The 11264-nt window shown below is 40.4% G+C and overlaps 2 protein-coding genes across 3 annotated transcripts; one reads left to right on the top strand and one right to left on the bottom strand.

Moving 5' to 3' along the window:
• Positions 1-412: 412 nt before the first annotated feature.
• On the bottom strand, positions 413-4686 carry LOC139400141 (nuclear pore complex protein Nup85-like). Its single transcript, XM_071145169.1, has 7 exons — positions 4523-4686; positions 4158-4251; positions 3895-4051; positions 3628-3698; positions 3491-3534; positions 3201-3270; positions 413-2295 (listed from the first exon to the last, which is right to left on the bottom strand). Exons 1-7 carry the CDS (start codon positions 4553-4555, stop codon positions 2072-2074), a joined length of 693 nt encoding a protein of 230 aa, XP_071001270.1. The 5' UTR covers positions 4556-4686; the 3' UTR covers positions 413-2071.
• An 889-nt stretch (positions 4687-5575) lies between these two features.
• On the top strand, positions 5576-10986 carry LOC139400140 (small ubiquitin-related modifier 2). 2 transcript variants are annotated; one of them, XM_071145168.1, is made up of 4 exons: positions 5576-5660; positions 7801-7932; positions 9994-10065; positions 10350-10986. In XM_071145168.1, the coding sequence occupies exons 1-4, from the start codon at positions 5640-5642 to the stop codon at positions 10410-10412; spliced, it is 288 nt and encodes a 95-aa protein (XP_071001269.1). In that variant the 5' UTR covers positions 5576-5639; the 3' UTR covers positions 10413-10986. The 2 variants fall into 2 exon arrangements, with proteins under 2 accessions (XP_071001269.1, XP_071001268.1); XM_071145167.1 differs by lacking the exon at positions 5576-5660 and adding an exon at positions 6413-6488.
• The last annotated feature ends 278 nt before the right edge of the window (positions 10987-11264 follow it).

An 11264-nucleotide genomic window follows, 5' to 3' on the forward strand; every position in this document is an offset into this window, starting at 1 on the left:
TCTCCAACACTTAGTTTTTGCATTATTTAAACCAAATTGAACATGTTTCATTATTTATTTGAGGCTAAATTGATTTTATTGATGTATTATATTAAGTTAATATAAGTGTTCATTCAGTATTGTTGTAATTGTCATTATTACAAATAAATAAATAAAAAAAATGTTTAAAAAGAATTGGCCGATTAATCGGTATCAGCTTTTTTTGGTCCTCCAATAATCGGTATCGGTGATGAAAAATCATAATCGGTCGATCTCTACAATGTACCCTCCAATAGGAGTCATTTAGGCGAGACAATGTTCAGCTGCCCCTTTGAGTTCCACGACATCTCTTTGCTAGCAGTTGAGCAAGCTCAAACTAACATTGAAAAACCACATAGCATGTGAACAAAACAATGTAAATAGCCAAGAAATATGAGAAGAAATTCACACTAGTAGACTTTCAGGTGAAATCAACCAACTTCTACGCTGTGCGCTTCTAAAAATGTATTTTTCAGCACTTCACTCACAGTGCTGCTCGAGGTGGGAAAGCTAAACTCAGCAAAAATAATACTCTCTGTCAACTGCATTTATTTTCAGCAAACTTAACATGTGTAAATATTTGTATGAACACAACAAGATTCAAAAACAGACAAACTGAACAAGTTCCAAAGACATGTGACTAACAGAAATTGAATAAATGTGTCCCTGAAAAAAGGGGAGGGGGGGGGGGTATAACAGTCAGTATCTGGTGTGGCCAGCTGCATTAAGTACTGCAGTGCATCGCCTTCTCATGCTTCTCATGGACTGCACCAGATTTGCACGTTCTTGCTGTGAGATGTTACCCCACTCTTCCACCAAGACACCTGTAAGTTCCCGGACATTTCTGGGGGGGAATGGCCCTAGCCCTCACCCTCTGATCCAACAGGTCTCAGGCGTGCTCAATGGGATTGAGATCCGGGCTCTTCGCTGGCCATGGCAGAACACTGACCGTCCTGTCTTGAAGGAAATCAGCCATACTGCTTGTTCTGTGCGTGGTGGCATTGTCATGCTGGAGGGTCATGTCAGGATGAGCCTGCAGGAAGGGTACCACATGAGGGAGCTGTTGTCTTCCCTGTAACGCACAGCGATTCAACGATAAAGGCGAATCTGACCATTACTCCTGGTGAGACAAAACTGCGACTCGTCAGTGAAGAGCACTTTTTGCTAGTCCTGTCTGGTCCAGCGACGGTGGGTTTGTGCCCACAGGCGACATTGTTGCCGGTGATGTCTGGTGAGGACCTGCCTTTACAACAGGCCTACAAGCCCTCAGTCCAGCCTCTTTCAGCCTACTGTGAACAGTCTGAGCACTAATGGAGGGATTGTGCATTCCTGGTGTAACTCGGGCAGTTGTTGTTGCCATCCTGTACCTGTTCCGCAGGTGTGATGTTCGGATGTACCAATCCTGTGCAGGTGTTGTTACACGTGGTCTGCCACTGTGAGGACGATCCACAGTCCGTCCTGTCTCCCTGTAGCGCTGTCTTAGGCATCTCACTGTATGGACATTGCAATTTATTGCCCTGGCCACATCTGCAGTCCTCATGCCTCCTTGCAGCATGCCTAAGGCACGTTCACGCAGATGAGCAGGGACCCTGGGCATCTTTCTTTTTGTGTTTTTCAGAGTCAGTAGAAAGGCATCTTTAGTGTCCTAAGTTTTCATAACTGTGACCTTAATTGCCTACCGTCTGTAAGCTGTTAGTGTTTTAACGAACATTCCACAGGTGCATGTTCATTAATTGTTTATGGTTCATTGAACAAGCATGGGAAACAGAGATAAACCCCTTACAATTAAGATCTGTGAAGTTATTTTGATTTTTACGAATTATCTTTGAAAGACAGGGTCCTGGAAAAAGGGACGTTTCTTTTTTTGCTGAGTTTATATGGTATTTGTAGTGCTGTGTGTGATTAGCTACCAGCTATTAAACAAAAACAGAAGGTTTACTTTGAAAATAGCTACGGCAGCATTTTTTGTGTTACTATGAATCACATGCTCGCTCATACATTACTTTTTCAGTTCGCACACATCTATTTTTAGGCACATTTTTGAGTAAAATGGTCACGCTGTAGAGCCAAAAATCAGTCTGACGTATGTACGCACTGTGCCAAAACCTTTGTAAAAATGCAGAGAGAGACAGGAGAGGGGTGTATGTGTACGTACCACGTCCCAGTAGGCCTGGTGCTCTGCGGGGCTCTCACTCGCCAGCACCTCCCTGGCCTTCTCATCCACGTCAGCCTTGTGCAGCCTCACCCAGTCGAGCAGGTGGAGCACCAGGGAGCCAGCTAGAGGGTCACATACAAAAAAACAGGGTGCAGAAAATATTAAAGTTCTGTTCACACCATAGAGATAGAAGACTCATCATGGATATAACCCCTTTAAGCGTGGACAATGAGGGCTTCCCACCATTTTAAAGTTGTCAACTGAGTGGGGATTTATACGAGTTTGGACAGGGGTCGCGTTAGCTTTCAGAAATCAGCATTTTCAAAACTCAGACCATAAAAAAAAATCTGCATTTTTAACCATTTAACCTGCGTTTCATATTGAAAGTCAACCGTGCTTTTTGGCTTCACTAGAGCAAAATCGTTTTCATCAGCTGACAACAGAGGTGCAACGCTATTTGGCTAACAGCCAGACATAAGTAAATTAGCCTACAATAAAAAAGGTATTTTTGCAAAGACGATGCATGGCCATCATATTTCCAATGTTTCGCTTGAAGTTAATACTGCATTTTAACTTGCTACTGGAGAAAAACTTAACTGGAAGAAAGTACCGGAGAAAAGTAGCCTACACATCAGCCAGGGCACTGATGATCAATGACAAGAGCAAATATATTTCATCCAAGTGGAGAAGTGGAACTGAAGCACAAAATTTGTAATTTTACAAATCATGATTATTTGAGCAAACTGAAGCCTAGCAGAATTTACAATAAGAAGCATTTTAGATCTGTGTGAAAAATGCAGAATCCTACGTTAACGCGACCCCTGTGGGAGCAATCGGCCAATGAAAAATAAGAAAATGGATTACGTTAAAATGGAGATAGCCTCAATGGTGCTGCCCATGCTATCACAGACACTGTAATGGCACAGATACAAAGATGAGTCTTCTATCTAGCTCTATGGTTCACACCTAGTTGATGCTTGTGAGTCCAAAGCAACATCAAGGTTGACACACAAAATATAAACTCTACCTGGAGCTGCATCGATGAACAACACTTCACAAAGATTCCAGATCAGCTCTACTGCCAGCAGGATTGACACCTATCATGAAAAACAGGAGAGAAGAGTGTTGCCAAGGGAATCATTATGATACACTAAAACAGTCTGAGTTGTATAACATTACAACGGTGTTCATCTTCATCATTGATGCAAGATCATTTTCTCACGTTTGCTGATTCAATGTTATATTACTTGGGTTATGTTCCCTTGACATAGGGGTAAGTGGTTAGTCGAACTGAATAGGCACAGACAGGTACTCTACCTGATTTCCATACTGTGTAGCCAATGCTGCATCTTGTGTAGAAACTGCAAAGTGAGAGGAAATAGCATGTTACTTAAGTCTGTCTATGAACTGCATTGATAAACATATGATTGTTGAAATGTTGCCATATACTATACCTGCGACTTGCTGGAGTTCCTCCATGCATGCTCGAATCACAGACCTGTAGTTCTTGCTAATACTGACGAACCTGAATAAATAAGTGAAATTGATAAACGAGTGCACCCATTACAATGCAAAACATTTAGATTACTATGAGATTAAGTCACACACATCACCACTGTTTGGTTATATTTAGAACCAGGAGTTTTTCCTGACCTCATGACAAAGGAAAACTCAGAGCCCTAGTTTGAATTACAAGAGAAAGTAGTCTATCCCATCCTTACTGGGGTTTCTTGTTCTTGCTGGGCAGATCCTCTCTGATCCTCTGCAGACCAACAAAGATGTGATGGGACTCATTGAAGAGTTTACGCAAAATAGGGGAATAGATGTCCTCATCTTTCCTGACCTCATGGACAAAGGGACAACCCCCTGCAGATCCACCTGAAGAGATGCACAGGGAGAGTGGGTTAGAGAGGATGCTTTGTACTTTGACATGATTTGAGTCATGACTTTACTACCAAGTTATACATTCAACTCTCCTATCTACCTGATGCTTTGTAAATGGTCTCATAAACCAGGATATCTCCAGGACCCCACACAAATCCCAAGTGTTTTTGGTTGCTGTCGAATCCAGGGATAGGCTGAAAGAGAGAAACGTCTCGTTAGTTTATTTATGTGGACATAGCTAGGTGATTAACCGTCTAGACATTATTCTGCCTTGCTGCCAGTATCTTTCAACCCACTGAAACGAGTCATCACAAATGACAAATAAACATTGTGCAGTGCTGCCAGTATTATTGTGGACACTTGAGCTCAGAGACGTTTGAATGAAGTGTTAGCGAACTAACGTTAGCAAGTTGCATAGCCTAACACATTTTGATTCCACAACAACAGAGCACGAGCGGTACTTACAGTAGTTGTTGGCTCCACATCTACTTCCTCCATTACCACCCACTTTAATCAAATCAATAAGGTGAATCAATAAATATAACTTAATCCACGAGCGATACAAATACTGACATTTCAAATAATATAATACAGAAATTAGGCGCTTCAACCATTCAGCTGAAGGACCCCAAAGCGTGCGTATGTCTGATGTCATAGGAATTCTGTGTCGTGCCTGACTAGAAATGCAAGCTTGCACTAAAGGGGACACAATTACTCAGTTGTCAATTTGACAAGTAATGTCACCATGAGAATATATTATTCCAATGAATAAAATCAACTTATACCAATATCTACCAATTATAATGTTTTGGTACTAATTTGCTCAAAGTGGTAAGAACTAATGGCCACCAGATGCAAACAGTTATTTATTTACCCTAATGTGCAAATTTTAGTCATAATTAATTGTCGAATGAAATGCTACTCATAACATTTAGGCTATTTTCAATGGCATAATAGGGAAATATGGCATTTTTACAATGTTGCACCATTCTGGACTTTATCAACATCCATCCAATACTGTGTGGGCAACATTAGTTTCTTGCTGGATCATGTCTATTTTGGTACAAGTACTGTACAACCAAATATTTCATTGTTCCATCTGTGGTACAACTGCATAATTTTTGGGCTGAATGTTATGGTCTATAAAAACAAGATGGCTACTGAGGATCAGTCCTCTCTTCCATGACAAAATTCCAGAATGGTTTAAATTCCCAAACATTGACCTTTCAGTTCACTTTCTTAAATAACCTGATTTTTATTGCGCAAATGTACAGCAATGGCACGGTTAACATCAAAGCATTAGGACGTTTTCGGTGAATATTTTCATAAAACAAAACAAAAGGGAACGTGTTATAAATGCGCGTGCACGTGTTACAGAAACGCGCATTACGACATTCCCGCCCTCTGCCAGCGCTCAACATCTTACCCTGTGACCAAGGTTGACCAATGAATGTGAAGTACAGGGCACGAGCATGTGTTTGTGATCGCGCACGTAAGGCCGGTATTTTAATCGGGAGCGGGTACGTGCGCGTACACGTCTATTCGTTGTGTGGCGGCGTAGAGAAGCGCAAATAGAGTAACCATGGCTGACGAGAAACCCAAGGTGAGTTGCTTGAAAATATGCTTACATCTCATCACATTTTTTTTACATACATAACTCAAATAGAACTAAGGAAAAATGTACATGTAATATTTCCTTACTTGAGATCTTAGTAGACTCAAGTTTTGAAAATGCAAGTACTCCATTGGAGACACCGGAAGACCTGTGCACGCGCCTTCATGGGCGCGTGGCTTGCTGCTTGAATCGCAGCCAACTAGCGTTTGCTAGCTGAACATGACAGTAAGCAATGCATGCACTCTCTTCAGTTCTTAATCTTTTGTATTTGCAAATGTAATCTGACAAACTCAGTTCAGATCCAAGTGGTTGTATCAGTCATCACTTTGTCAATTTCTTCAGTTACAAACTTGTTACATTCATTCATGGCTACAGCAAGGGTCCCTCTCATCTGTTTATGGAGCCAGCTATCACAGCATGTTACAAATGAGTGAAATGGTGTGACTGAGACAGTGTTAAAAACCATGTTTTACTCCTATGTGTTTTCATGTGTAAAAGTATGATCAATATTTTGAAATGCATCAATCGTGTGTGTGTGTGTGTGTGTGTGTGTGTGTGTGTGTGTGTGTGTGTTGACCAATGATCAGATGTTTGACACATACATGTTTAATATGTGTCCTCATTTGGATGAATTCCAGAATGTGTAAAGCACCTATCCTGTAGTCAAGCATGATACATAACACTCTGTAGACTAAACATTGTCCAAAAACACTTCTTGTCTCATTACATTGCCACAGCGCCATGACTTTTAGAACAAGTAAATAATAGTCAAGACAGATGAACTTGTATGTCACTGCTGAACTATCCAAGGCCCTTGTAAGTGTTCTATAAAACTTTAAATATTTGGTCTATTTTCACTGTTCAGAAACTGCTTATATTCAGACAGTACACTGCTGACAAAAACTCCTAAAATCAATGATGGTCATATCAAGGTTGCCATTAGCCTGGGACCTGACTGATAATTTGCTTTGCATCAACTGTATCAGCCAAGCAACATTTGTATCTGATCGTCCCAGGCAAGGTTAACATTAGCTGCTTTTATCAACGCTAGTATTCACACACTAGTATTCACACACTAGTATTCACACACTAGCGTTACTAGGAATTACCTTGCAAAAAAATGGAATAGTCTGCAAGAATACAGAAGTTAAATAAAATTCCATTTCAACTTACTCTGTTGATTGTCTGTAGGGCTGGTATTTATGCAGAGGGGACATTGAGGAAAAAACATCTAATAGAACATTCAGAATTTCCAAACGTGGGTCTATTGTAGACCCAATTACTCTCCCCTTACCTCGTGTCAAAATAAAAGTCCTGCACGGTCCCATACCAGCACAAAATATAGCAAGAACTTTTATTTTGACATGAGGTAAGCAGAGAGGAACTGACCTCGCTGAGGAACTGCATGGGTCGACAACAGATCCACGTTTGGAAAGTGTTTAATTATACGTTCCATTAGATGTTTGTTTTTTCTCAAATTCCCCCCAACATAAGGTCGAAGCCTACAGACAATCGGCAGAGTAAGATGAAAGTTTATTTTATTTAACTTCTGGCTTTTGGCGGACTATTCTGTTTTTTGCAAGCTAATTCCCAGCAACCCTAGTGTGTAAATACTAGCGTTTCTAAAAGCAGCTAGGTTACCTTATATTGTATTCAGTGTTTGTCTATATGAGCTAGCCATGTTTAAAGCTGCAATATGTAACTTTTTGGGTGACCTGACAAAATTCACATAGAAATGTGAGTTATAGATATGTCATTCTCATTGAAAGCAAGTCTAAGAAGTGTTAAATCTGTTATGTGTGCTATTTCTATGCTTCCCATTCTTCAATTTAGTTTTTAGTCTTTTACTTTTTTACTTTTGTACACCAGCTTTAAACAACTGAAAATACTATATTTTTGGTTATGGAAAATATATTTCACAGCGGTTTAAATGGTACAATAATTCTCTACACTATTCTTGCTTTTGTTGTCACTTAAACTGAAATTAGGTGGACTATTCGACTTTTAACAGACTTGATTATTTGTCACATGTAATAGTGGGTATCATGGTAATCCTAGACATTACATTTATACAGTATCTGCGTTTCATCTCACTGAATACACCCCCAATGTTTGTTGTGTCCATCAGGAGGGAGTGAAAACAGAAAACAACGACCACATAAACCTGAAGGTGGCGGGACAGGATGGGTCGGTGGTGCAGTTCAAGATCAAGAGACACACGCCGCTCAGCAAACTCATGAAGGCGTACTGTGAGAGACAGGTGAGTCTGACATGGCAACCATGATGATGCCACTGAGTGCACAACATCAGCAGCGGTATCAGAGGGCAAGGTTGAACTACTACCATATTGGTTATACCTATCAAGTCCTTTTGAATCTGCATAATGTGCCGAGGGGGTAGAGGTGGTTTCTGGACAGAGGCCAAGCCATAAGCAACTAGCAGCACCTCTACCCTATACATAGGGCCAGGGCCAGTATTTATAAAGTGTCTCAGAGTGGGAGTGCTGATCAAGGATCAGGTCCTGCTCTGTCCATGTCATTTATTCATTGTGATCTAAACGGGCCAAGTCAAAACTGGTCCTATGTCATCATTCTCCTCCAGAGAGGAAGAGGAATGATTAATATTCCTGCACAATGTCTATTTAGAATTTATTATCGCACACTGTATTGCACAATTCCCTGGCACATTTGTAAATATCCTACTTCAATTCGTTTGAGTGCCTCCTTGTATCTTAGGAACATTTTAATCCTCGTTCTTATTCATTGAGTTTTCTTTTTAGTAGTCTTTTATTTACTTAATTACTTTCCTATTGTCGAGAGGTGAACCTGTAATTAAGCATGTATTTGCACTGTGTACTCCACGTATGTCATGTGTAAAGGTATATTACTAATAAACTTGAACTCTGAGATGCTTTATGACTATGGGCCCACAAACTTTTCCCTAATGACCTGACCTGAAAAAAGTCATGACCCTAACTATGGGAATACAGGGGTTGATGAAAGATGACAGCAGATATTATCCATTGAGGACAAGGAAACTCATTGAAGAGAGAACACAATACATGCACTCTTTTATACACTTGTATCTCTTTGATCTGTTCACTGTCAGATGTAGTCTACATTGTCTGTGACAGGAGACGAGCGCTATGGGCTGTGTTGTCTTCATCATATTATCATCTTCCTTTTCATCGTCCTCATTATTCCAGTGTCCAGCTCTATGTGTGGTTAAGACCGTTGGGCCAGTAACTGGAAGGTCGCTGGTTCGAATCCCCGAGCTGAATAGGTGAAATATATTTTTGGTGTCTTTGAGCAAGGCTCTTAACCCTAATTGCTTCTGTAAGTCGCTCTGGATAAAAGCGTCTGCTAAATGACTAAAATGTAATTTAGTAATGACTCTGTACTGTCCACTCTTCTGATTTTAGTTCTTGAAACACTTTTTATTTGGTCAAATACCCTTTATTTTAATATGCACCAAATGTACTTGTCATATTCAATGCAATGTGCATTAGTAAGGCTTAAGCTTAACTTGCCTATCTCTCTGGCTGTAGGCTGATTAGTAAATACTAAGCCTTACTGCTGGATCATTATGGCCAATCTGATCTGTGCTATTTATGAGCTTACAGGCTAATTGAGGGGATTTACACTGCATTACCTAATAAGTACTTTTTAAAATAGGGTTCTTGGCTTTGGATTCTCCCAACATATCAAAGGTCTTTTTGTTCTCTTCCCTAGTGCACTTGGAGCTGTTCTGTTTTACATGTCTTTTTGAATGATTGTGTTCATGCTGCCTGCACTGGCAAGTACAGAGATGTAGAGATGGAGGCAGAGATGTAGCAACTGAGCCTTTGCTCTCTAGTGCTAGGCCTGTCTTATCCAGGCTTGCCCAGGCCTAATCTCAATGCAGTGTGTGCGTGCCCACCCATAATGGATCTTGTGTGTCTCTTTAGACCAGTGAAGTCATGGAAGTAGGCCAGGCTCTACAGGCTTTGTTGAGTAGAAGCCACTTCCCTCCCTATACTGTTGTTTCTTCCTTTATCTGATAAAAATGAGGTCGGCCAACGTGGATATGGAGTGGCAATATAGTAACGCCCTTCCCTATCTCCTTATCCCTTCCTCTCTGCAGTGTTTTCATTCACAAAGTAGAGAAGCGACAGGAGTTTTTAAAGGAATGGCTAACCTTGCTTCCTCAGTGCCGTACACTATTAATGGATTGCTTGGCAAGGGTTGGGCAAACGTTGTTTTCTTTGGACATTTTACTTGGAGAGATTGTTTTGTGCCAGACAGTTTAATGGAATGTAGTATCTGTGTGTCTGTGTCTGTAGGGGTTGACAATTAGGCAAATCCGGTTCCGGTTCGATGGACAGCCTATAAACGAGACAGACACACCTGCACAGGTAAGCCTGGAGTCTTATGGGAGGAACTGATTTATTATGTCAATTCACTCTATTTCGCTTGAACAACACCATTCCAGCAATAATACATTAGACGTTTCTCCCTGTTTTGAGAATACCAATGAACATTTGTGCATGTCAAAAGAATGTTAAATGCAAAATGTCTTCTAACGAAAGTTTTCCATTCACGGCTAATTTATGTACATTTTTGTCATGAATGCCATGTCATCTAATGAAATCGGGTTTTTATATCAAATTGACTTAATTTCCTTCCTTTTTCCTGACAGTTGGAAATGGAGGATGAAGATACGATCGATGTTTTCCAGCAACAGACAGGAGGCCTCTACTAGCATGTGAAGTACTCCCCCACATCTTCCTCCACCCCCAGACGGCTGCTTTGCAGCTTGTCCCATTTTCCACCACAGAACCAATACCATGCGGAAGACGTCCTGCTCACAGTTCTACATAACTGTTGATGTCTAGTGTTTTCATTCTTGCCTTTGTTTCCTTCCTGTTTTGTACATAAACAACCTCCGCTAAAACAACTCAGATTTGAGTAACATTCATACAAGGTGTGCTGCGAATAAACGCTGCAACATCCAGCTCTTAAAAAGTCCATTGTTTTGGTGACTTGTTGGTTCACTTATTCAGAGATCAAGAAAAGCTATTTTCCACCCGTTCACTGTTTGAGAATAAGACTGGTTTGTTATTCAACTTAATTTTCTGTTGTCGGTTTCAGAAAATTGGTTTTATATCTTTTTTATATAGTAGTGGTTGTGTAGAATGAAACATGTCTTGAACATAGTTTGACTAGGCCATGCTTGTAATAAGGAAACCCTGAAGAGATGTTTTAGTCCAGGTAAACATCTGTATTGTCTCATAAATGTCTTGTTAAAATAAAGTTATTCTCTCTTTTTAACCAAACTCAATTTATTTTGTCTCTGTTTCGTGGGTGACTGGGTCATTAAAACTGGTGAAAATATTTGTAATCATTCATTTTAAGAGTGCGTCCTTGTGCTCACCAATCCCCCTTTTCAGTATGAAAACATAATTATGGAGATTTTATCAGTGAAAAACCACCACAGTGATTGAACTGTAAAGCTTGATGATCTCCACTGACTGTATAAAATACAACGTAGCAATGTTGGCACTGTCAGTGTAAGGAGTCACTCAAAATGGGGAAAGAGGATGTTAGGACAGTG

Source organism: Oncorhynchus clarkii, unplaced genomic scaffold (genome assembly GCF_045791955.1).
Source record: "Oncorhynchus clarkii lewisi isolate Uvic-CL-2024 unplaced genomic scaffold, UVic_Ocla_1.0 unplaced_contig_625_pilon_pilon, whole genome shotgun sequence".
NCBI classification, from domain to species: domain Eukaryota; kingdom Metazoa; phylum Chordata; class Actinopteri; order Salmoniformes; family Salmonidae; genus Oncorhynchus; species Oncorhynchus clarkii.

Bases quoted from the DNA above. Each gene is read 5' to 3' on its own strand.
- LOC139400141 (XM_071145169.1), bottom strand. From the start codon at position 4,555: ATGGAGGAAGTAGATGTGGAGCCAACAACTACT. The intron at 4,252-4,522 runs GTAAGTACCGCT...TCTCTCTTTCAG, and splicing joins ATGTGGAGCCAACAACTACT to CCTATCCCTGGATTCGACAG. The intron at 2,296-3,200 runs GTAGAGTTTATA...GTGACCCTCTAG, and splicing joins GTTCATCGATGCAGCTCCAG to CTGGCTCCCTGGTGCTCCAC.
- LOC139400140 (XM_071145167.1), top strand. From the start codon at position 6,450: ATGAACTTGTATGTCACTGCTGAACTATCCAAGGCCCTT. The intron at 6,489-7,800 runs GTAAGTGTTCTA...TGTGTCCATCAG, and splicing joins CTGAACTATCCAAGGCCCTT to GAGGGAGTGAAAACAGAAAA. The intron at 7,933-9,993 runs GTGAGTCTGACA...CTGTGTCTGTAG, and splicing joins AGGCGTACTGTGAGAGACAG to GGGTTGACAATTAGGCAAAT.